The 25,934-nt window shown below is 44.3% G+C and overlaps 2 protein-coding genes across 12 annotated transcripts; one reads left to right on the plus strand and one right to left on the minus strand.

Annotated features, from left to right (window-relative positions):
• The first annotated feature begins 4,782 nt into the window (after positions 1-4,782).
• Positions 4,783-8,907, plus strand: LOC126035466 (uncharacterized). Of its 8 annotated transcripts, none has more exons than XM_049794093.1 (3): positions 5,608-5,697; positions 8,040-8,179; positions 8,288-8,907. In XM_049794093.1, exons 1-3 carry the CDS (start codon positions 5,666-5,668, stop codon positions 8,425-8,427), a joined length of 312 nt encoding a protein of 103 aa, XP_049650050.1. In that variant the 5' UTR covers positions 5,608-5,665; the 3' UTR covers positions 8,428-8,907. The 8 variants fall into 8 exon arrangements, 5 of the variants coding, with proteins under 5 accessions (XP_049650047.1, XP_049650048.1, XP_049650046.1 ...); XM_049794092.1 differs by having other exon boundaries at positions 5,666-5,739; XR_007504938.1 differs by having other exon boundaries at positions 4,783-8,179.
• A 222-nt stretch (positions 8,908-9,129) lies between these two features.
• LOC126035450 (zinc finger and BTB domain-containing protein 5-like) lies at positions 9,130-24,064 on the minus strand. Of its 4 annotated transcripts, none has more exons than XM_049794045.1 (3): positions 23,214-24,063; positions 14,573-16,350; positions 9,130-13,412 (listed from the first exon to the last, which is right to left on the minus strand). In XM_049794045.1, exons 2-3 carry the CDS (start codon positions 16,344-16,346, stop codon positions 13,399-13,401), a joined length of 1,788 nt encoding a protein of 595 aa, XP_049650002.1. In that variant the 5' UTR covers positions 16,347-16,350; positions 23,214-24,063; the 3' UTR covers positions 9,130-13,398. The 4 variants fall into 4 exon arrangements, with proteins under 4 accessions (XP_049650002.1, XP_049650000.1, XP_049650001.1 ...); XM_049794044.1 differs by having other exon boundaries at positions 9,141-10,753; positions 23,214-24,064; XM_049794046.1 differs by having other exon boundaries at positions 10,627-10,649.
• Positions 24,065-25,934: the final 1,870 nt, after the last annotated feature.

Raw genomic sequence — 25,934 nt, forward strand, 5'->3', positions numbered from 1 at the left:
CTTGCAAAGATAAAAGAAAAGAGCTTATCTGCATGTGTCAATGCATGTCTAAGTGCTGCAGTGTACTATTATCTCGAAGTTTCATCTCACATAAATACTGAACAGAGTGCTGTGTAATAATCCAAAATATCTTGTAAGAGTGAGATGAAAGGGGTGGCAGCGAGCAGGGTGTGTACAGAGAAAAGGACCCTGCACTGTAAAGAACTTTAAAATGTGCGGGTGTGTGGGGGTTACATTCAACTAATATGTTCTTCTCTTGCCATCCCACAGAAATTATATTTCATACTGAAAAGAAGCCCTGAAGAAACTTCCGTACTTTTATTTCTGTTGGTGTAAAAAGAACCATACTCTGATAGCAATAATAGCTATCGAAGGATGGTCATTAGTTTGTTATTGATACCTAGACTATCTAGTTAAAGGAAGATCTTTGCCTCAAGCCTCACAGAACATGAGACATGTAAATCAATAACTACTGATACACTAGCATTGCTTATTATTACATGGCTATCAGAAACAGCCAGTATTTGGAAAGTTTCTACTGAGACCTCTGCTGACCAAGCATAGGTTTTCAGTAGCTGTGGTGGTATAAATAGAAAGGAAGCAAGCTCCCAAGCATACAAGCTGGTTGGAAACTTTTAGATTGGCATCACAGAAATGAGAATGATTTGCTTTTGATACTGAAGGCCTTTGCCTTGTTAACTGGGTGAACTTAGTTTGTCAGGTTATATGAAGCATTTGTGAGACTGGCTGGTTTTGGCACTAAGGATTTTGATATTCATAAAATTACTGTAATGCTAAAGGATTTCTATTAAATATTTGTAAGGTCATTGTGACCCCTAATGACATTAAAAGTGCAGAAACATAAATGTAAATAAATTGATGTCTAAGCACTTGTATTTAGATACCCCAAATTTATTATGAAATATATATTAACTTGTAAATAAGACTACCTTGGTTGTCTTATTTAGCACTTATTAAGGGCCATCAGGACCTGAGTGCACTAATAGGTCTTAATGGCCCTGATCAGTCTCACCTGGGACCTCCACCCACACCCTCTGCTCATGGGCCTAGGATCCCCATTTAAGCTCAGGCCTGGGCATTCAGTCTATTTAAGCTATACTGTAGCAGTACTGAACCCTAGCTTAGCTACAGCCATATCTCTGCTTAGTTGTAGACCCTGACCTGTAGATTGATTTCCTGGTTTAACCTCTGGCCTGTCTTATAAGTATGGACCTGCCTGGTAATCATCATGTTGTCTGACCCTGGTTACCTTCATTCTGACATGTAGATTGATTTTTTGACTTGACTTTGGACCTGCCTCATCACCACAAACTTGCCTAAAGATCTGGACCCTTGGTTGAACCTGGCTATTGTCTTGGGGTTTGCCCTGCTCACCTTGCCTGGGTACTACGGAGCTAGGCCCTAGCTGGTGAGATCCCTAGCCTGTTGGGTGTGTTATTACACTTGGCTCATGGCTCTCTAGCCCTTAGGGAGCAGCTGGTCCTGACAACGGTATGTTTTTGGTGTTTCTTCAAGATGATACCTTCTACAGCTTTGATCAACCTGCTCCCTCAGCAAAGGAGGGTTTGAGTACATCCTCACTAGCAAGACTTGTTTCCTAAGATTTTTTTTTTACTTATTAAAATACTAAAGAATATTAACCTTCTTTCTCACTCTTTGCTTAAAGGAGCCTACAACTTTTTATGAAAGGTTGAACATGACTGTTCTGAGCTGAACCTAGCACAAGTAATGTGCTTGGTCTGGTGTGATGGTCTTCCTCCCAATAGGATTTTGTGCTGAAAAAATGCTGGGTGTCCTCTAGATAAAATTATTAATCAGGAGCTTTAGTCATCACTAAATAGTGTAATAGCTTGCAAAAGCTCCCACTGCAGAAGAGTTGTACTTCTACATCACTGCTTCAGAGTCTCCCTCTAGATGTAAGCAGATACTGGCTGCAAAAGTGTCTGTGATGCTGCTGTCCTCACAGGATCCTTCTCTGCATGTGTGTAGGGAGGAATTTAGACATATAATGTATTCTGAGGGCAACAAATGACAATAGATTATGAATTTCACAGCTGCTGCATCTCAAGTTCTCAATCAAATGCATTGTTTAAAAATGGAAGGCAAATTTTTAAGCTGACAAACTTGGCCATCTACAGCAAAGTTGATTTCTTATGTTTTCTCTTCCACACACGCCTCGTTCTTTTTGGATTCCTACAGCACAGAGATCAAATTATATATTATGACACATCTCTCCTGCTATAGTCCTTTCAGACAATGCCATCGAAGACAGCTATTCAAGACCATGGCTAGTAATATGTTTACGTAAGAGTAACCTGTCTACCAAACAATTTATTAAAACACAAGTGTCTTCAGCACTCCAGCTGTGTAAAGATAAACGAGACTGACTGATATAGCATTAGCAAAAGTCAACATATAGTCCTTTCCATTTCTCTTACAGGAAAGAAGATAGGTGCAAGAACACTTACCAAAAAAGCTATGATGGGTCTCCCTCTCTCACTGGTGATATTACTATTATTTCAATAATGACCATAATAATTAGCTTATATAAAAAAAAAATGCCCTAAAGGAACAGCACTGTTACTATAAAAGAGCCCTTTACAATTAGTTTTAGATAAAAACCCAATATTCTTTTAAAGGCTAGCATAAATAGTAGGTGACCACTTTCAAGATGACTTTTAAAGTGGTCCACATTGCCTGTTAGCCAAATTAATTTATCCAACCAATTAAGTCTGAGTGACATGCAGTGGTCATCTGCAGACATAATTGGCAGAGAACAGAAAATACTTTCTAACTTTATGCAAATTTTCCCAATATACAACTGCTGCAGTCTCTGCTGGTTCAAATTGGCTCACAAAATGTTGATGGGGTAACACAACCCTGTAAGACTCAACTACTGTCCATTTGTATGTTGATCAAGTACTTTGTGTGTTATAGATGCTCGTGACAAATTGGAGGAGCCAATTTGTAGTGAATAAAAAAAGTCAAATTTATTAGCAAGCGATAAGAGAGCAAAACAGCGCTGGGCAGCCGGGGAGGCAGTGCTCCGCCACAAGCTCGCAACTTTATGTTATAGTTACATTCCTTATATACAGTTCATGCACCTCTTTCTTGCAAGTCTCCGCCTTGTCCTGTTTCTTCTTTCTTCATTCATGCAGGTCTGTTACTAAGCAGATTCGGTCTATCTTCTCAAGGACGAGTGTCTTTTGATGTAGAATGTCTTTTGATGTGAAAAAGTACAGTTTTGGCAGAGTCCATCCCTTTATTTGGTAGATTATAGCTGTTGTTCTTTTCCCTCTTTAGCTAGTAAGTTATAGCCATTGCCCTCTTCCCGTGACCTTTACGCACCAATTAACCAAGCTTTGTTATTTACACAAGGCATCTGCTAACTCTCAATATGTCTCTTCTCCCTTCCCGATTTCATGAACAAAGTTAACTCGTTCATTACACTGTGTCCTTGTAGTTGGCAAAAAAACCCACAACAGCATAAGGCAGGAGGCTTGGGAGCAGTAACTTTGTTAAGTTTGGATAAAAAAAACCAAACCCAAAACACAATAGTGTGTTCACAGTTGAACAAGATTAATTTCCACTGACAAATGATTGCATAACACATGCAACCTGTTTACTCAATACACAACCAGAATTTGTTCAGTCAATAATCTACTGCAAGCTATCAACAAAAAAACCAGGACAATGTAAACAAGTAGATCAAATCAGACATAAGAGCACAAAACTATAGTATAGGGAACGGCGTTCGGAAGATCTCGCGATGTTACAGAAAAACGGAGGGTTAGTCGCAGCCCTATGACGTGCCTGTAATCCCGCCTACACTTGTTAGTATAAAAAGAATTAACTGCGCAATAAAAGGGGGAAGTTGGCGCCCACACTGTGTGTGTTATCTGTCTCTTTTCCTGGTCCGGGCCGACTAGTGATCTAATCACGGCACCTAGATATGTAGCGAACGCTATATAGTGGTGACCCCGACGTGATCGGTCGCACTAGGCGACGATGGAACTTGCGCAAGCGATTAAGGTATTGAAGGTATTAGCTGATGAGGTGGGTGCCCGAGGAACGATTAGGAAGGGCCCCACGGGCGAATGCGTCCAATGGATGTTCCGCCGGGGAGGCATTGGAGCTCCTAGAAAAGTTTTAAAACCCCCAAAATGGGGAGAGATTCGGGAGTTTTTTCTCCAATCTGCGCTCGGGGGCGAGCGCGCAGGTGCTGAACGATTGCAAAGTTGGGGGAAAGTGGAGAAGGCGGTCGCGGCAGGACGGGAGGCCGGGGCGTGCTGGTTGACGGCGCGAGCTGCTTTGTTTAGGATGAAGCGCCGCCTCAGGAACAACGGGAGATAGTGCCCTCGGGGACAGTGAGTAAGACTCAGACAGAGTGGGCGGTCGTGGAGCGGGGTTCACTGAGCAGTCCGTCTCTGATTGAGGGCGTGGACGCCGAGGGTACGGCAGAGACGGAGGTTTTTCCTGTAGGGGCGGCACCAGCGGGGTCGGATGTGTCCCCTCCGCAGTATCCATGGGAGGAACGGCCACCCGCGGAGGGGATAACTGGGAGGCAGTGGGGGTTGGAGACTGTGGCAGAGGAGGAAACACCCCCCCACCCCCCCGCGGGGGAAATCAGGCGCCCTTGCCGGGAGAGCGGACTGAGCCTCCTGAGCCTATGCCTGCTTGAGCCGTCATCTGCACCCCCCTCCGGCGCTTCCTCCACCGCCCCCTTCCTCCTCCCCTCCCTTTCCGCCCCCCCCCCCCCCCCCTCCGCCCACTTGCAGCGGCGCGTGTCACCCGGCCATGGAATGGCCACCGCCAGCCGCGGCCGGCCCCCGGGCAGAGCCATCTGCGCCCCCGTCACCGCCCGTTAATCCATCCCGCCTCTCGGAACCAGAGACGGTGAAACCAGCTGCGCCCGCGATAGACGCGGAGCCGCCTGCAGTAGCCGCTGCAGACGAGAGGGAGAGGCGTTGGAGGGGAGTAATAAAAAATGCCCTTGTGGAAGGGACTATGCTCCAAGCATTCCCAGTTGTTATACAAAAAGGATGGGAGGCGTTTCACTGGAAAGTCCTTGAGAAATTAAAGACTGCTGTGAGTCAGTACAGAATCGGCTTATTGATAAAGCCAGTAAGAAACCCACGGTCAAGTGTTTTAATTGTAGTAAACTTGGACACATCAAGAGCCAATGTAGAGTTTCTGCTAACAAAAAGACGGTGCAACAGTTGTAAGAAAGATAACCATACCACCCAAGAATACAGGAAGAAGGGAAACTTTACACCGAGCATGAAGGCCCCTCGCGCGACAACACAAATGCAAGGGGTTTGGGCTGCCAGCCCTCAGGCAGCCTCGCAACTACCAGATCTGCCACTGCAGGAAGCTCCAGAGTGGATGTGGAAACCACAGTACACATTCAACATAAAGGGACCATTGGGGTTTGGACTTAGTGCATTTTTAATGGGGCAATCTTCAACAGCTCTAAAAGGAATTCTGGTAGTCCCAGGGCTTATTGATGCAGATTATTGTGGGACTGTGAAAATTATGATTCATGTTGTAATCCCTCCTGTTTCTATTCCTAAAGGTACCAGAATAGCACAATTAGTTCCATTCAGGTTGTGTGTTCCGAACCCAGGTGAAGTACAACGTGGAGATGGTGGATTTGGCTCCACAGGGAAACCGCAGGTATACTTTGCCATGGACACAACAAGAGATAAACCAGAAAAGGTAGTGCAATTGGAAGGGCCTGATGGAGTTATCGACAAACCGATGACAATCAATACAGGAGCTGATGTTACAATTATTTCACGATGCATTTGGCCTCCATCATGGCCATTAATCAATCCAAATTTTGGTATTGCAGGGATAGGGGGCACACAAGCCACCTTAGTAAGTCAGCTACCGATTACCCATTTGTGTTCCCCGACGGTGAACATGTTACGATGCGTCTGTATATCATGACTACCCCAAAGGAATTGTTTGGCCTCATAGGCCATGATTTACTGAGCCAAATGAAGGCAATGTTAGTGACCCATCCTTTTTTAGGAGCAGTCACTCAGGGGCAGCTAATCCTGAAAATTAGCTGGAAAACAGATGAGCCTGTGTGGATTGATCAGTGGCCGCTAAATTCTGAAGGGCTGCTAAAAATACAAGAGTTAGTTGAGGACCAATTGAGAGTGGGACATGTTGTTCCTTCTACTAGTCTATGGAATACACCAATATTTACTATTCCCAAGAAAAGTGGGAAATGGAGACTGTTACATGACCTCAGAGCTGTGAATGCGGTGATGCACAGTATGGGAGCCCTGCAGCCAGGTTTGCCGTCTCCAGTTATGCTTCCAGAAGAATGGGATTTGTTAATTATAGATCTAAAGGATTGTTTTTTCACCATTCCCTTGCACCCAGATGATGCTGAACGGTTCGCCTTTTCGGTACCATTGATTAACAAGGCAGAGCCCTATAAGAGATACCATTGGGTCGTGTTACCGCAAGGAATGCGCAATTCCCCCACGATGTGTCAGGTGTATGTGGCCTGGGCATTAGAGCCTGTAAGAAAGCAGTTTCCTCAGTCAATTATTTATCATTATATGGATGACATTTTGATAGTGGGAAGGAACTTGCCACAGGATGAAATTTTAACTCAATTGCAGGACATCTTAAGCCATCGCAGAGTAATAATTACTCCTGAAAAGGTGCAAAAGGCAGCACCTTGGAATTGTTTGGGGTGGCGCTAGCAATGTTAAACCTCAGAAGGTTCAAATAACATTAGAAATTTCAACGGTACATGATGTCCAGAAGTTTGTGGGAGATATCCAGTGGGTGCAGAATCTTTGTGGTATCACTAATGATGATATGGCCCCTCTGGTAGAACTCTTGGGTACGAGCGCACGTGCAGATGAGAAAGGGGAAATGACAGAGCTGACCAATTGGTTGCAGCGGCATGGGAGCCACTGATCCGACAGATTCTAACTAATAGAGTATTACACTTTAGAGGACTAGCGGACATTGAGTCCTTCAGAGACATTTTTGGTTAAGGCATTATAAGGATTTATCGCTTGTAGAAGACTTAGAACAGTGTGCCTTACTGTATATAGAACTTGCTTTAGGTAAAAAGTGTGTTAATCACACTATGTTTAATCAAATTATGCTTACGGGAAGACAGTGTGGGGTAAATGTAAAAGTTAGTTAAAGCCAAAATTAGGGGTAAGGTCTATTTCCATTAATAACCTGGGAACGAGGTTGATTGTGTTTCCACAGATACAGGCCTACGACGGACTCCTGTTGAATTTGCACGACCATCATCATCTGGAGCATCATAGATGATGTGGCAATATGAATACCACCTCAGCCAAAAACTAATGTATAGGTCACCTTGGCTAACATAACAGGTCAAGATTCTCTGTGCATCGCAACCGCATCATGAAGCCCACAAACCAATAGACAAGATGGCTATGACTCGTGCAGCGCGCCTGGCCAGCGAGCGCATGCGTCATAGATTGCAACCGAGGCGGATTTTTGGCACCCACTGGTCACGTGTGCTAAAACCTGTTCCTCTGCAAATGTATAAATACTGGGATTTCCCGAAGAGCATCGGGCTGGTGTACGGTGAGGCCATCGTTGCCTCTGTGGGGACGCCCACAGAAAGCTGGCACCTACCGATTGCTGGGCTGAGTTCGTGGAGCAAGATGGCACAGGAATGTATGGATGGTTCATCTTCCTCATAGTCCTCATGGTGTGGGTCATTAGGGGTAACAGGTTGGCTCAAAGAATTATGGGCATTATTGTAGTTATTGTGATTTTAGCTATTGTAATAATTTTACCTTGTTTAGCTTGTTAAGAAAAAAAAAAATTGCATCCCTTATAATAGCACCGGCCAGGCCATTGTAGAACGAGCACATCGAACCTTAAAGACCCTGCTCGATTGGCTTAGGGACCTGGAGCAGGAGTAGCCCTCCTGGTTATGGGATAACTCACCTGTTCTCCATACACAGCGTCTTCTGTTAACTGTGTTAACTTCATTAAATCAGACAGTTCGAGGGGACCTGGAGCAGACAGCGGCGCAACGACATTTTACGAGCACGGAAGAGAAAGGCCCCTACCCATTGGTCCGCTTGCGTGACCCTCAGACACGCCAATGGGATGGGTCGTTTGAGCTGTGTTGTCTCAGGTGAGGGTACGCCTGTGTACAGATGCCTGAAGGGCTACTGAAATGGGTCCCTGGTCGTATGGTTCGTCCTGCCCTAACCTCGTAGTGTTTGAGTGTTTTTTCTTACAGATTGCTGTCATCCTTTCCTGGCTTGTGACATCTTGGGTATCCGCTACAAATTTCTGGCAGTGGATGCAAAACCAATTGGGGGGCCCGATGTGTATCCGGATGACATTTCTCTTAGAGCCCATCAATACGTGTCTTTATGAGATCCGGCTGTCAGAGACGGAGCTGAAAACATTGTGTACGAACAAGTGTCAACAAAAGAGTTAGAATCGCTCACAGCTGGGAATCTGAATGCCCCAGACAGTAAGCCTTAACATCAGCGTACCAACGATAAATTTTATAAAGTAATAGAAGTAATTCTTTCCTAGCCTTAACTTTCCATTTACCACTTGTATGAATTACATTTACGTGTGTTTAAGATACAGTGTTTCAACTTAGTTGTAGAAATATGCTTATGCTCATAGTACTTTACACAGTTATTTCTTTGCGTGAAACTGTTCATAACCATAGAAGCTAGCTAGTCATAGGGAGGGGGAGATGTAGGGAATGGTGTTCGGAAGATCTCGCGATGTCACGAAAAGATGGAGGGTTAGTTGCAGCCCTATGACGTATCTGTAACCCCGCCTACCCTTGTTAGTATAAAAGGAATTAACTGCGCAATAAAAGGGGGAAGTTGGTGCTCACACTGTGTGTGTTATCTGTCTCTTTCCCTGGTCCGGGCCGATCAGTGATCTAATTGCGGCACCTTGATATGTAGCAAATGCTACACCATAACTAAACATACTGACATCTTCACATGAGATGTCACTGTAATGCTCAGAAAGTAAGTCTTCCAAACAAAAAAAAAATTCAACAGTGATAGCTTTATGACAATTATCAGACTTGGAGATACAGTATTTATTTTGCAGTATGGGTTATTTACATGGTGATATCTTTCTGAAATAATGCTCCATAGACTTGACACCTGCAATGGATTCAGGGGCAACAAGAGCAGCTTCTATTGATACTCATGTTCCTTGCTCAGCCTTTTACTATTAATGTATCTGTTGATGAATGGGGTAGGTAATTTAGTGATAGCAGACACAGACAAGGCTGAGGTACTCACTGCCGCCTTTGTCTTGGTCTTCATTAACAAGGTCTTCCAAGACTCTGTACGCAGAGACAGGGTTCAAAGAGAAGAACTCTACCAGTAGTGGATGAGGGTCAAATCAGGAACTTCTTGAGAAATCGCACCCCATACAAGTCTATGGGACCAGATTGGATGCATCCAAGGGTGCTGAGAGAGCTGGCTGATATCGCTGGGAGGCTGCTCTCTATCATCTTGGAAAGGTTGCGGAGATCAGGGGAGGTTCTTGATGACTGAAAAAGGACAAATGTTGCATCCATCTTCAAAAAAGGCCAAAAAGATGATCCACGGAATTACAGGCCAGTCAGTCTAACCTTAGTCCCTGGGAAAATCATGAACTGAGTCTTCTTAGAACATGTTTCTGGGCACATGAAGGAGAAAAAGGTGACTGTTCTGCACTGGGGGGGACGGGGTGCAGAGAAAAGTGAGCGAGCAAGACAGTGCAGGGTTCTTTCTGGATCTCAACAAGAAAGGCCCAACAACAAATGGCTTAGTAAAATAGCTATCTTAATAAGACAGAATAAGAAGAGGAATATAGATAGCAAGTAAATCTTATGTCCCTTCAGATACTGGGAACCCTGCATTTGTGCAGCATCAGACAGACCCCAGATAGATTTTTCCCATGGCATGCTGTGCAGATTCTGTCTGTGGAGTGAGGTTCCTCCTTTTTGGTCATTTGAGCTATTATATAATTTCCTTACAAGAAAACAACTCTATTCACAAAGGATGTTCACATGAGAACTTCTTGCTGCACTGTTAGATAAAGGCAAGACCACACAGTTGGCATAATTGCTGGTACTGAGTGGGTGCTCTGTTGCAATGAGCTGGCTGAGTTTATCCTGCAGCCAAGGAAGTTGTGCAGCACAGCACAGGCCTGGCCTCCTCAGGTTAACTGTTATGTGGATCACTAATTCCTTGATGTACAATGGTCTCCTGGTCAGGATCACTGCAGTGATTAAGAACAGTCAGCATGGATTTACCAAGAGTAAATCACACCTGATCAACCTGATTGTCTTCTATGATAAAATGGCTGGATTTGTGGATGAGGGGAGAGCACTGGATGTCATTTAGCTCAACTCCAGCAAGGCTTTCAATACTGTCTCCCACAATATTCTTGTATCCAAGTTGGGAAATTACACTCTGGATGGGTAGACAACTAGAGGAGTAAAAAACTGGTTGGATGGTTGGGCTCAGAGGATAGTGGTTAATGGGTCTTACTTTACCTGGAGGCTGGTTACAAGTCAGGTACTGCAAGGGTGTATCCTGGGAACGTTCCTGTTTAACATCTTCTTCAATGACCTGGAGGAGGTGAGTGCACTCTCATCAAGTTTATAAATGACACCAAATTAGGGCATCAGTTGATATGCTAGGGCAGGGCTGCCATTCAGAGAGGCCAAGACAAGCTGGAGGAATGGGCCAAAAGGAAGAACCTTATAAAACTCAACAAGGACAAATGCCAAACTCTGACCCCATGAAGGAAAAAAATCCCTTGCAACTATACAGGCTGGGGACAGACTGGCTGGGAAGCAGCTCTTTTGTAAAGGGCTGGGGACTGTGGTAGAAAGCAAGCTGAACATGAGCCAGCAGTATGCCAAGGCAGCTAACAGCATCCTGGGCTGTATTAACAGGAACATAGCCAACATCCAGGGAAGTGGTCATCTCCCTTTACTTGGCACTCATTAGACCACATCTAGAATATTGCATCCAGTTTTGGGCCCCCCAATATAGGAAAGAGATCAACAAAATGGAGCAAATTCAGTGGAAGGCCACTGGGGCAGGTTGACCCTGGCCAGCAGCCAAACATCCTGCAAGCACTTGTTCAGCAATAGCCAAAACATTGGCATGTTATCAATACTGTTTCAGCCACAAATGCGAAGCACGCCACCATATGGGCTGCTATGAAGAAAGTTAACTCCATCCCAGCCAGACCCAGTACAGCCACCAAGACGTGCAGGGAGCTAGAGCAAATGCCCCATAAGGAGAGGCTGAGAGAAATGGGCTTGTTCAGCTTGGAGACAAAAAGGCTTTGGGGGACCTAGTAGCAGCCTTCCAATACATACAAGGAGATCAACAAGAAGATGGAGCCAGGCTCTTCACAGTGGTGCATAGTGGGAGGATGAGAAACAACAGGCATAAAGTTGAAACAAGAAACGTTCAGACTGGATATGAGGGAAAACTTTTTCACTATGAGGACAGTCAAGCAGTGGAACAGGGGCCAAGAGAGGTTGTGGGAGTTCTGTTCTTGGAGGTTTTTCAAGCCCTGACTGCACAAAGCCTGAGCAACCTGGTCTGACCTCATAGCTGACCCTGTTTTGAGCAGGATATTGGACTAGAGACCTCCTGAGGTCCCTTCCAACCCAAATGTTCTGTGAATCTATGATAGTGAAAGACCAAGAAAGCAAGAGCAGTCAGACACAAGTTCCTGGGTTTTCAGTATGCCCCTCCAGGAACACTAGAATCAATGAATGATGAAAATTAAAAATTGCTACTTGCAAAAAAAAATTATTTATTTTTTTTTAAACTAAGTCCTCCCTTACAACCTCTGGCTAGTCAAAAAGTACAGTTAAACATGGTAGGGTTTCAGGTGCAATGTAGCATATGAAAGCAGATAGAAAATACAGATAAAATTAATTTTAAGGGAAACACTAGAAAGGCAAGGAAGATGGAAAAAATAGGCAGGATGTAACTAATAAGGCAACACACAAGCAAGATAATTAAGTAGAAAATATTGTATCTTATTGTTGAGGCTCAATGTCATTAGCCCCTGATATCAATATGATTATCAAACAAAATGTGCTCTTTCCTACTGCTTTCTGTAAGTATGACAAATTTCTTTAATGCTTTAAAAATAAAGATCCAGAAATGCGACCACTAAATAAAACCTATAGTGATATTTTAACATACTAAAGGATTTAATCATGCCATTCACCATAGTTCCACATTCTTATTTACCTTGGATGCTCAAGCTGCAAATAAAGTATTGACAGACATTAGGCAGTTTTTCCAAGATGGAGAAGTGTGGTTAGAGGAGATGAAGCTGTATTTCTTTATTAGCAAACTACTGTTTCATATAAAGACACATGTAGGGAGAGTTCCATATTTCCTTTGGTTCGACAATGCACATTTTGGTTTGGTGCTTCAATACTTTGGATTGTTGATCCAGTTAAAATTAGTTACAGCACTGTGAATTAGGATTTTCTTTTCAGTTTACCTAAATATAAATCCAAGATCATTCAGAAGGCTAACCTGTCTATCGTATAGCAAAAGTTCCTCAAAATTGGTCAATAACATCACACAGGATATATTTGCTATACAGAACAAAGAGGGGAAGTTCGCAAGTACATTTTTATATTAAAATCAGCAACTGCTATGTGACTTAGATATAGAAAATGTTAAATATCCGTCTGTTCTAGGTAGAACTGACATGCTGAAGCACTGACCCAGCTCCCACACAGCAGAGTAACATTTATCAGTATAAGTACTCCAAAATTTATTTAGAAACCTAATATATTGAAAGGCAGTAGTTAGTTCATGGGCATCTGTAACAAAAACAAAACAAAAAAACCCTGCAAACATTATTAGTTACAGTGGTTTCTAAGAAGAGGAAATTAAAACACAGTCTATATGATTCATACGAAGAATAAAGATCGATGAACTTCTGCTTTACAAAGTGTATAATGCCATATTTTTAATAAAATTAATGCTAGATTTTTACTTACTTGAAAAAGTACATTTATGATACTACTCTAAACTGAAGGATTGGTGTTGATAGCTACATTTTATACAGAGACATCCATAAATATAGCAAGTGAGGCTCATTCCTGACACTGATCTGAGGAACAATCTATAGTTAGGAAGGACAGTAAGTATATGGAGGAAGAAATTAAATCCTGAAGATAAAATGAGGAAACGATAGTATGCTTACACAATAATGTGTATCAGATTGACTATCTACATCTGGAGTAAGAAACTACCTTACCCGGTAAAAAGAGCCACCACAAATCATCTCTCATTTTGAAAAAGCAAAGTAGATATAGACAAGCTCATTTCAGGCTTCCATGTCTATGAAATTTAAACATATGAAATACAAGTTGGTTAAAATATTGCTAAGAATAGCACAAACAAGAAACAGTATTTCACTTATTACTCAATACAAGTTTTTACGGAAAAAAACGTTGAAACAACCAGATCTTGCTGTATTCAAAGTATTTATATACACATCTAACAGTCCAGAAGTTACTTGTTGTGGACTTATTTTAAGTACCTTCATAACACACTGTCCCTTACTGCAAAACAGCCAAAACTGCATTCAGAACCCTAAAACTATTTTCATAATTAACATTTTAAAGCATTTTATGGCAGACAGGTGCATCCAAGGTTGGTTTTCTTTTAAGAATATGCAAACTGTATTAGTTACTGTAAAGATCTCTTTGCATTACTGTTCATACACAACTTGCCAACTTATGTTATGGGTCATTTATTTAAATGTTTTCAGAATTTTAGAAAATCCCTCTCCTCAAAAAAAAAATTATCTGCCCTTCAGTTTTTCATTCTTGAAACATGCTACTCCAACATAATTAGGAGTTAACTACATTCTCACTAAACCCCCACCTGTCTGCCCTATGGTGGAACTACTTGGTTTTAGGGATTACATTCCTGTGAGCCCAAGACCTGCATGTATTTAACAATAACGCTTAACCTGTCTAAAGTGCCTCCTTCTGAAGATCTCAAAGCAGTTCACTAACAGTTTTTTAAGTCTCACAACACCCCTGTGAGGTAAATATGGCATTATCACCAATTTACAGAACCAAGACTTTTGTGAATGCAGCACAATCACATGCAAGCATTCAGTTATCTACAAGGGCAGCTTCTTAACCTTCAGCCTTGAACAAAAGAACATTAGTGTTCCTGAAATACTCCAGTCTTAAAAGTTTGTATTAGCATTCCCATGGGGCTAGGGAGTGGGGGAGATTAAAGCAAAGTGCTAGGTAGATTGCCACTCTGCCACCTCAGACAAGTTGTTTTGGAGTGTTTATATAGATGGCTGGACTGGCTGAACCGTTTGCCACACTTTAAACAAGCATAAGGCTTTTCTCCTGTATGCACACGAATGTGCTTCTTACAGTCTGTTAGGGTCAAAAAAGTCTTGCAGCAGATCTTACAGGCATATTTACGAGCACCTTCAACAACCAAGACATTATGTTCAGATAAGGCCTTCTTACATTTTGAAAGAACATCTGCAGATGCCCTTGTCAACTGTGGTGGACCAGGTTGTGAAGAATGTCCATTTTCAAAAGAAGTGGTCCCATTGATTAACAGCTGGGAACTGGAAGCATTATCTTGTAGCTGGGAGCTCCTGACAGAGGTCATAACAGGCATTTTGGGGGCTATGCGACGATAGCCAGGAAAGCTACTAGCTCCACCTCTTACAGATCCCATCACTGTCCTTGATGAAGAGTGCAGGCCCAAGCCTGACCTTGGAAAATCCATACCAAATTGTTCTGTAGCCCTGTACCCAGAAGTCTGTACACATGGAAGAGCCATTGCATCCTGCATCGGTCTAACAAAATGAGAGTCTGCAGACTCACTGAATGGATTCTCTACATGACAAACTGTAACAGAGGAATGATTACTAGCAGGCCCAGACTCTGGACTCAGTAGGTAAGAGGCATCACCATCCATTCTGCAGTCCCTTGTTGTATTCAGAATGTTATCATTGCTATTTTGACTTGCACCAAAGTTACCACCTCTGCTTTTATTCAGAAAATTTGAGATACTGAAAGTGGACTTGTGTTCCAGGTTATTTGACACTTCCATAATATGGATGTCTCCCACCCTATCAGTACTAGACTGTGGGTCAGAAAAGCTACGATCACTGCTTTCAGGACTCAGTTCTATCTTCTCTGCACTCACCACTCCTCCTTCCACTTCAACAGACTCACTGCCTTCTGCTTGAGAAGTGACATCGCTCACTTCATCTTGAGGCTCTGGGGAACTCAAAGGCTCAGATTTAACCACCACCCCTGTGTGTTCTTTTTCATTTAGACTGGCCTCCAGATTTTTGCACAGGAAGTTGTTTTTTTCAGAAGTAGCTTCCTGACCAAAACTGGTTTCCACTTGTATAACCTGAGATGAGATGGATATTTGTGAAATGTTTCCTCCACTGTTGTCTGACTGGCTGGGCACTTGAGCATCTTCTTGAGCACCAAAAGTCTGATCAAACATAATAGTATTATCCACTTGTTTATCAGTAACAGCATCAGCCTTAGAATTGTCCACATTCTTCAGTGAATCTGGTGAATAAAAGTCTTCTTGTGAATGAACTACTGACTGCCCACTCTCTGGAGTAACATCTGAAATGGACTCATCTATGGTAGGTCTGATTCGCTGTCTGGCCCGATCATCAGAAGACTGTTTACGCTTGTGGAGACGCCGGATAGGAAAGGTAGTACGTTGTTCTATGTTACTTCTGATCGATGAGCTCATGGTATTTAGTTGTTCTTCTGTGCTCTGAGTGGAATTTAACGCAGAGCTCACAATGCTCAGCCCAAGCTGCTGAAGCATGAAAGATCTTTGGATGCGTGCATTTTGCTCCTGAACTCTACCACTAGGTGGAGACATTGGTAGCGTCCTGGTAGTAAGGTAGTGTTTACAGGCTTTGACAACAGAGTTCAAATGTAGGTGAGAAGCAGCCAGCAAGACATCCATTACATTGCTCTCCCCAAGCATTAGTGTAGAAGTGTACATCATATCAATCAGGGCAGCAAAAGCTTCTGCTGTCACCACTTCACTGTCCAGCTGAATCATGTTCATAGTTTGATCACCCTCTGCTACAGTAAAGAGAGCACGAAAGTGTGTGCTACACGCTGCCAGAACAGAGCGATGGGCTTTGAAATGTCTGTTTCCCACCACAATGACACAGTCACAAAGTTGGTCATGAAGCCTCTGGTAGTTTAGCTGCTGAAAGACTTGCTCAAAGTGTCCTGGAAAATCCATGATTCTATAAAATAAAGCAGAAGAAGCAATAATGCTAAAAATGGATGAAGTTTGACTTAAATTACAGTGAGAACAGTTTAAAAAAAAAAAAGTTAATGGCTAAGAGACAGATGACCAAAAACTTACCTTAATTTCCCTGAGGACTATTAACTACTCGGACACTACCTCTGCCTTGGGAAGTCACTAACACTGAAATTACTGGAGGATTCGTTCCACATATTTGTTGTTATGGGTTTTAGTTTTACAATTCGCTTTGATATCTCCTGAAAGAGTTTTAGGACACATTTTTTTTCAAATGTCAGAATGATTTATTCTCAAGAATAAGAGGATCAGCATTTTTTCTCTTAATATTTTGATTATAAACTTGAAAGAACCATTAATAGAGGGTGTGCTTAGTAAATGCCTGAATTATTAACTTACATCACCATTTACTACTGTTGAGCAAGCAACCCTACTATATAGGAAGAAATAAAGTATGATTTTCTGAAACTAATAATTTTTATTTATATAGATTATAAATAAAAGCTGCAAAGAGTAAATTGAAGTGTTTTGATTTCCTAGGAGAACAAGATGGAATTTCATCACCTGTTCATCCATCTCCCTTCAGTTATTAACTTCCGAGACTCTTGGCCAATTCCAACCAAATTTAACAGAGGGTTAAGTAGATACTGAATTCCTAGAAGGTTTGTTGAAGTTGGTAGCTGGGTACAGAAGGAGCCAATTTTATAACTACCTTCGTGGAGTCTCAACTCAAACCCTTATTCTCTTACAAAAGGTGGGGGGGGGGGGGAAATGGAATAGTCAGTTTGCATACATGTAGCTAAGAACTAGCCACTCTGCATGTTTCCACCTGCCCAACAAGACAGTGTCCCACTTAAAAAAGAACACATGCAAGTATACTTGCAGTGAAAACACAGCAGGATCAAAACCTTTTGTTACTTGTTAAACAAAATCATCACTATCAAGTTATGTGAAATATAGTAGTTCTGAATTGTGATTCAATACTTTATTACTGTGCCTAGTAATAAAGCGTTAAAAATAGTTTACATGACAGTGTAATTTCAAAAAAACCCACCAAACACCACCTAAATAAGCCTCCTAATTTTTCCCTCTCCCAAAAGCTTGCTTAAAGCTCACTGTAACTTATCTCTTTCATTGTTTTTACAATGTAAAAACAATCTAGTATGCTTCAAATATTCCATGAAGTAGAATAAAAGAAAAAATAGCATACTAATATATTTAGCCTAAAAATAATCAGATTTGGTTTTCTCTTTACCAGATAAATTTAACACAATTTACTATTTGCACTTTAACATCCCCTCCCCAACAGTAACAATTTATATTTAGGTGTATGTGACATTGTATTGGGTTTACATGGCAAGGTTTTGGTAGCAGAGGGGGGATGCAGGGGTGGTTTCTGTTAGCTAATGGCTAACAACACATTGAACATGTCACGGGATGCTCTACTGTGAGCTGAATAATGCAATGTGGTTCCTGTTAATTCCTGTTCAAACTAAAACATCTCTTCAGTAAACCATCCAATCCTGATGTAAAAATTTCTACTTGTGAAGAAGCCAACACGGTCTTTGATAAATTGTTCCTCATATTAAAAACTTTGAGCTTTAACTCTAGTCTGAATTGGTCTAGCTTCATCTTCAGGAGTATACAAGGAGCCAATTGCTATCTGTTATACCACAAAAAACTTCTGTCAAATATCTGCCTTCTGCATAGGAACTTTTAAAACAGAGTGATTATTTTCATGTGTGTGCAGCCATGAACTACAAACATAATTTGCATACAGAACTCCAGATAGACATATAACCTTGTATTGGGTTTATGTGGAAGGTTTTGGTAGCGGGGGGCTACAGGGGTGGCTTCTGTGAGAAGATGCCAGAAGCTGCCCCCATGTCAGACGGAGCCAGTTTCAGCTGGCTCCAAGATGGACCCGCTGATGGCCAAGGACGAGCCAATCGACAACAGTGGTAGCGTCTCTGTGATAACATATTTAAGAAAGGGTTAAAAATGCTGTGCAACAGCAGCTGGGAGAGAGGAGTGAGAATATGTGAGAGAAACAACTATGCAGACACCAAGGTCAGGGAAGAAGGAGGGGGAGGAGGTGCTCCAGGCGCCGGAGTAGAGATTTCCCTGCAGCCCGTGGCGAAGACCATGGTGAGGCAGGCTGTCCCCCTGCAGCCCAAGGAGATCCATGGTGGAGCAGATATGCACCCTGCAGCCCGTGGAGGACCCCACGGTGGAGCAGGTGGATGTGCCCTGAAGGAAGCTGCAGCCCATGGATAGCCCATGAAGGAGCAGGCTCCTAGCAGGAACTGTGGCCCCATGGAGAGGAGCCCACGCAGGAGCAGATTTTCTGGCAGGACCTGTGACGCTGTGGGGGATCCACGCTGGAGCAGCCTGCTCCTGAAGGACTGCACCCCATGGAAAGGACCCATGCTGGAGCAGTTCATGAAGAACTGCAGCCTGTGGGAAGGACCCACACTGCAGAAGGTTGTGGCTGGGGAGCCAGGTATGCATGTGTCTCTAAGGGTGAGGCACCTGGAGGAATTGGCTACCGGAGGGACCAGAGGGTCCAAGCCAACTGCTGAAAAGACCGTGGGGTCTGGGGGTGGAATAAGAGACTCATTTACATGTGTGTGTGTGTGGGGGGGTGTTTCTGTGGGAGGCAACTGGGGAGACTGGGGGCATTCAGGGGCCAGCTACTGGGTGATCACAGCCTGTGTATGTGAGAGGAGGTCTGTACTGGCAACTGGAGTCGAGCTATGGGCCTTGGGGCTCGTATGCCCAGGTGCCAGCAACTGGGGAGACCAGGGGATCCAGGGGCCAACTACTGGATAGACTGAGTGTCTAAATCCAGTTACTGGATGGATCCACATTGTATGTAGGTATATATTTCCCACTAATGGACCTTCGTCCTGCTCAGCCAGAGAGGGGAACAGGATGAGGCCATTGTCGCTGTTTGTCTGAGTGCTGAGTGTTTCTGTCTGTGTTGCTGGCCATGTGCATATATGTATTTGTATACCTACTGGGAATACATTCTCAGCCTTGCTACTGGTTGGATCTGGGGATATGGAGCTGTGGCAGACTTGCCTCTATGGTGCTGTCAGATTCAGCAATTCCCTAACAAGAGATCAGGATGTTTCCCACCTTGATTGAACTACTGAGCACTGCAGAGTGTGTACCACTTACTTTAAAAGGCCCAATGGCTTTCAGGTCACAGGTTATTCAATTAGTTAACCAGAATAGTACTGCAAACTGGCACTCCTGTACCACCAAATATGGGAAACACTGGTCCTATCTATTTAGCTTTTATCCCCATCCTAATGCCAAGCACAAGCATGACAGTTAAAGTAGAAGGTTTTATGGGTTTTGTTTATTTTTCAGGTTTGATAACTTATCACTAGGATAATGTCTAATTGCTGCCTGCTGGCTCTTGAGTTGGTAATTCTTAATCAATATCAACCAACTTAAAACAGGAACAATACAATATTTTTCAAAACTTGACTACAGATGGTTCCTAACTATCTGCATTAACCTTTAAGTCTGACACTTTTCAAGATGTAGCTATGCACGTAAGTAAGAAATTCTTCAGTCTTGGTAGCTCATTATAATAGAGGAACCCTTAATACTTCTTACAGACACTGGTGAAGGCCTGTCAAGTAAGACCTATTAGTTGCACTACAGTATTTTGCACAAGTATTCAACACACTGAAGAATCATTATAATTATTTTGGTGTTAAAACAAAAAGTTGGGCCAAGTAAAAGCAGAAGTGGATGAGTGGCTTGCTAGTGCCAAAATGGTTGCTTAGTTACTGTTTACTTTGAACTAAAATATGGTACAACTGAAATAAAAATTAAAAAAAAAAAAGAAAAGAAAAAAGAAAAACTATTTGAACTACTTAACAAAAGACACTAAAATTTGAAGTGAACTCCCCCCTCCAGTAACTCTGCCTATCCATCTGGGAGAAAATAAATACCAATATTATGTAATATTCTTTAACCTGTTTCTCCACAGATAGCTCCCTATACAACTAATGGTTACCATGAGCTGACAGGTTTATGATATTTGACTGCCACCTTCATTATATGGTTTAATCAGAAGTTAAATATCATAAAGGAAATTAATTTGGTTACCCAGTTTGTTTTTATTTTCCAAGAAGTGATTCCATCCCAGATACAGCTATATCTTTGCTTACATTGGCCTCGATTTCCAAAGATTACCCTTACAACTAACAGGAACTGAACAAGATCAAAGCAGAGGCCAATAAGTGTGATATTGTGGCAGGAGTTTGCTACAGACAGGGTGAGGAAGCAGACAAAGCCTTCTTTAAGCAACTTGAGGAACTCTACAGATCAGAGATCAAGGGCAGCAAGAGCTTCTACTACCACTTTAATAGTAAAAGACTGAACAAGGAGAAGGTGGGCCTATTGCTGAATGGGATGGGTGATCTAGCGACAGTGGACATAGATGAGGCTGAGGTACTCGGTGCCTTCTTGGCCTCAATCTTCACCGACAAAGTCTCCCAGGCCTCTGTGCTTAGAGACAGGGTTCAAGGAAAACTACAAACAGTGGATGAGGATTGAATCAGGGATTATTTCAGAGAACTTAATCTGTACAAATCCATGGGACCAGATGGGCTGCATCCAAGGGTGCTGAGAGAACTGGCTGGTTTCATAGTGAGGCCGTTCTCTTATCAGCTTTGAAAAGTCATGAAGATCAGGGGAATTCCCTGATGACTAGAGAAGGGCAAATGTTGCATTCATCTTAAAAAAAAAAAAAAAGCCAAAAGTTCAACCCAGGGAACTTCAGTTCCTGGGAAAATCATAGAGAAAGTCCTCTTGGAACATGTTTTGGGTTTGGCCACATGAAGGAGAAGATGATTGAGAACAGTCAGCATGCATTTACCAAGGGGCTATCATGCCTGACCAACCTAATTGCCTTCTGTGATAAAATGGCAGGATCTGTGGATGAAGGGAGAGCACTGGATGTCATTTACCTCGACTTTAGCAGGGCTTTCAATACTCTATTTCAATACAATATTCTTGTATCCAAGTTGGGATATTATAGTCTGGATGGGTGGACACCTAGATGGGTTTAAAAACTAGTTGGGTAACTGAGCTCAGAGAGTGGTGGTTAATGGGTTGTACTCTACCGGGATGCCTGTGACAAGTGGGGTACTGCAGGGGTCTATCCTGGGACCTGTCCTGTTTAAAATCTTTATCAAACACCTGGAGGAGGTGATGCATCTTCCTCTTGTCAAGTTTGCAGGAGTTGGGAGGAGGAAATAAATACACTCAAGGGCAGGGCTGCCATTCAGAGAGACCTAGACAGGCTGGAGGAATGGGCTGACAGGAACTTAATTTAATTCAACAAGGACAAATGCCAAGTCCTGCACCTAGGGAAGAAGAACCCCTGGCATCAATACCATCTGGGGACTGGCTGGGGAGCAGCTCTGCTGAAAAGGACCCAAGGATCTTGGAAAACAGCAAGCTGAATATGAGCCAGAACTGTGCCCTGGCAGCAAAGGTGGTTAGCAGTATCCTGGGCTATATTACCAGGAGCATAGCTAGTAGATTGAGGGAAGCAATTATCCTCCTTTACTTGGTGCTCATTAGATCACATCTAGAATGCTGTGTCAAATTTTGGGCACCCCAATACAAGAAAGTAATTGATAAAGTGGATCAAATTCAGCAGAGGGCCACCAAGATGTCAGGGGGCTGGAGTACTTGCACTATGAGGAGAGGCTGAGGGAACTGTGCTTGTTCAGCCTGGAGGAAGGAAGGCTGCAGGGGCACCTAATAACAGCCCCCCAGTACCTATGAGGAAGCTATCAAGAAGACAGAGCTAGGCTCTTCACAGTGTTGCATAGTGGGAAGATGGGCACAAATTGAAACAAGCAAGGTTCATGCTGGCTATAAGGAAACTGTTTTTCACCATGAGGACAGTCAAGCAGTGGAACAGGGGCCCTGAGAAGTTGTGCAGTCTCCAGCCTTGGAGGTTTTCAAGCCCTGACTAGAGAAAACCCTGAACAAGCTGGTCTGAATTCAGTGTTGACCCTGCTTTAAGCAGGAGGTTGGACTAGAGACCTCCAGAAGTCCCTTTCAACCTGAATGGTTCTCTTATTTATTTTTTTCTTCTAGCCTGAGAAGACATTCTCTGTAAAGAAGTGGAACTGCCAAAAGAAAAGACACCTAAACACAGTGTTGAGTTTGGAAGGCAGCCATTGCATTCTCTTGTTTAGCCTTTTCCCGGTGCCTGCATCAGGAACAACACGGGGATTTAGAGAAGCAACCTGAGTGTGTTTGCGTCCTGAGCAGGATCAGGCTTTCAAGTTCTGCTGTGTAGACTGCCACCAGCTCCTCGGCAGCAGGTACTGCAGAACTCGCTGCCTGCGTGGATGAGAGAAAGTGACCAAGGGATCAGCAGCTAGGATTCCAGGCGGCTTGCAGAAAACTGCCGCGTGCTATTGTTATTCTCCCTACTCCTGTCCAGTCGTCGCCTACTCCGTGGCATGGCGGAACGTCTCTCCTGCGGTTCCCACTGAGGAGCGTGTCCTAAGACGCCACTCCCAGTCTGGAGCGCGGGGACGAATTGATGCAGCCCGGCTACCGTACACCACCACCACCCTGCCGCTTCCGGGTGCTCCCCGCCCCCCTCCGCGCTGCCGTGACAGTCTAGGACGCTCATGCTCCAGACAGCAGCGATCCAGCCAGCCCGGCGCGACCTTCACCACCGGCGGGAATCCTTATGAGACAGGAATGAGGGACGAGAGAGAGAGAGGCCGCACAGGGTGGCCCCGCCGTAGTGGAGAGAGATGCGAGCAGCAGCACACCCTCTCCCCAGTGACTCACCTGTTGCGTCTTCCATGCCACCTGAAAACACAATTTGGAGATAAAAGTTGCCACTGCCACCGACCAAACTGGACGCTGCATCCACCACCTCACATTCTCGATGACGTAGGAAGTGCAGCACAGAAACCCAACTCACATCACGTGACCAAGAGAAAGAGCAGCTGAGAGGAGTAAGCCCCACCCCGTCTCCCCTTTCCTCAGCTAACCACAGAGCTGCCTGGGTACGGCCTCGGCCTCGCTCCAGAAGGGCTTTGTGGGTGTCACGATACTCCTCATGCTTGGTGAGCTGTGCTTGTGGAAGGATACATATCAGGGTAAAATATGCTGTGCAACAGCAGCTGGGAGAGAGAGGAGTGAGAATATGTGAGAGAAACAACTATGCAGACACCAAGGTCAGGGAAGAAGGAGGGGGAGGAGGTGCTCCAGGTGCTGGAGCCCTTGCAGCCCATGGTGAAGACCATGGTGAGGCAGGCTGTTCCCCTGCAGCCCATGGAGGTCCACAGCGGAGCAGATATCCACCCTGCAGCCCATGGAGGACCCCACGCTGGAGCAGATGGATGTGCCCTGAAGGAGGCTGTGACCCTGTGGAGAGCCCACGCAGGAGCAGGTTTTCTGGCAGGACCTGTGGCCCCGTGGGGGATCCACGCTGGAGCAGCCTGCTCCTGAAGAACTGCACCCCGTAGAAAGGACCCATGCTGGAGCAGTTTGTGAAGAACTGCAGCCCGTGGGAAGGACCCACATTGGAGAAGCTTGTGAAGCACTGTATCCCATGGGAGGGACCCCACGCTGGAGCAGGGGAAGAGTACGAGGAGGAAGGAGCCGCAGAGATGAAATGTTATGAACTGACCGCAACCCCCATTCCCCATCACCCTGTGACGCTTGGGGGGGGGTGGGGGGAGGGAGTAGAAGAGCCGGGAGTGAAGCTGAGCCTGGGAAGAAGGGAGGGATGGGGGGGGGGGGGAAGGTGTTTTTAGATTTGTTCTTATTTCTCATTATCCTGCGAGGAGGAAGGAGCCGCAGAGATGAAATGTTATTAACTGACTGCAACCCCCATTCCCCATCACCCTGTGACGCTTGGGGGTGGGGTGGGGGGAGGGAGCAGAAGAGCCGGGAGTGAAGCTGAGCCTGGGAAGAAGGGAGGGATAGGGGGGGAAGGTGTTTTTAGATTTGTTCTTATTTCTCATTATCCTGCTCTGTTACAATTAATGGACAGTAAATGAAACTAATTTCCCCGAGTCTGTTTTGCCTGTGATGGTAATTGGCAAGTAATCTCCTTGTCCTTATCTGTCTCTCTTCTCCAGGCTGAACAGGCCCAGTTCTCAGCCTCTCCCTTGGATGTCATGTTCTCCAGCCCCCAACCAGCTTGGTGGCCCTCTGCTAGACTTGTTCCAGTGTGTCACTATCCTTCTTGTACTGGGGAGCCCGAAACTGGACACAGTACTGCAGATGCAGTCTCACAAGTGCCGAATAAAGGGGAAGGATCACTTCCCTGGACTTGCTGGCTGCAGTTTTGCTAATACAGCTCAAGATGCAGTTGGTCGGTTTTGCTGCAAGGGCACACTGCTGACTCATCGTCAACTTGTCCACCAGGACCCCCAGATCCTTTTCTGTGGAGCTGCTTCCCAGACAGTCGGCCTCTGGCTTGTATTGTTGCATAGGGTCATTTCATTCCAGATGCAGGGCTTCAGAACTGCTTGTGTTGAACTTCATGAGGTTCCGGTCATCCCAGCCTGTCCAGGTCCCTCTGAATGGCAGCCCTGACCTCCAGCATACTGACCACTCCCCCCAATTTGGTGTCATCCACAAACTTGCTGAAAGTGCACTCCATCCCATCGTCCAGATCATTAATGAAGGCATTAAATACCAGTACTGGTCCCAGTACTGATCCCTGAGGGACCCCACTAGTTACTGGCCCCCAGCTGGGCTTTGTACCACTGATCACAACTCCTTGAGCTCAGCAGTCCAGCTAATTTTCCATCCACTTATCAAGTCCATATCCCAACAATTTGGAGATAAAAAGACTATAGGAGACTGTGTCAAAGGCCTTGCTAAAGTCAAGGTATAAAACATCCACTGCCTTCTGCTCTTCCACAGCACCAGTCACCTCATTACAGATAGCAGTGAGGTTGGTCAAGCATGATTTGCCCTTGCTAAAGCCATGTTGTCTGCTCCCAATCACCTTCTTGTCTTTCATCTCTTTAGAAGTGGCTTCTAAGAGGATTTGCTCCATACTCTTCCTGGGAAAAGAAGGTAAGGCTGACCAGCCTGTAGTTCCCTGGATCCTCCTTGTTGAAAATGGGAGTGATGTTTGCCCTCTTCCAGCCATCAGGAACCTACCCCAGTTGCCATAACCTTTCAAAGATGATAGACAGTGGCCTCCCAGTGACATTGGCCAGCTCCTTCAGCACGCTTTGATGCATCCCATCTGGTCCCATGGACCCGTATATGTCCAATTGGCTTAAGTGCTCCCTAACTCTTTCTTCCTGTACTGTGCTACTGTTTCACTCCCCCAAACTGCGCTAGCTGGTTCAGGGACCTGTGAGCAGACCTTACCAGTAAAAACTGAAGCAAAAAAAGCATTGAGTAACTTGACTTTTATGATGTCCTTGATCACTAGGTCCCCTGCCCCGTTGAGCAACAGGCCCACTGTGAAGAAAAGTACAAACTTAGGTCACTTAATAGGATGAACCTTACCCTAATTTCAGTGAGCTTTCCAAGAAC

This window comes from Accipiter gentilis, chromosome W, assembly GCF_929443795.1.
Source record: "Accipiter gentilis chromosome W, bAccGen1.1, whole genome shotgun sequence".
In the NCBI taxonomy this organism is placed as follows: Eukaryota; Metazoa; Chordata; class Aves; order Accipitriformes; family Accipitridae; genus Astur; species Astur gentilis.

Excerpts from the sequence above, each read along its gene's own strand:
- LOC126035466 (XM_049794089.1), top strand. The coding sequence starts at position 4,819 with ATGGAATGGCCACCGCCAGCCGCGGCCGGCCCCCGGGCAGAGCCATCT. Across the intron at positions 5,740-8,039 it reads CAAGAGATAAACCAGAAAAG|ACAGTTCGAGGGGACCTGGA; the intron begins GTAGTGCAATTG and ends TCATTAAATCAG.
- LOC126035450 (XM_049794043.1), bottom strand. The coding sequence starts at position 16,346 with ATGGATTTTCCAGGACACTTTGAGCAAGTCTTTCAGCAGCTAAACTAC.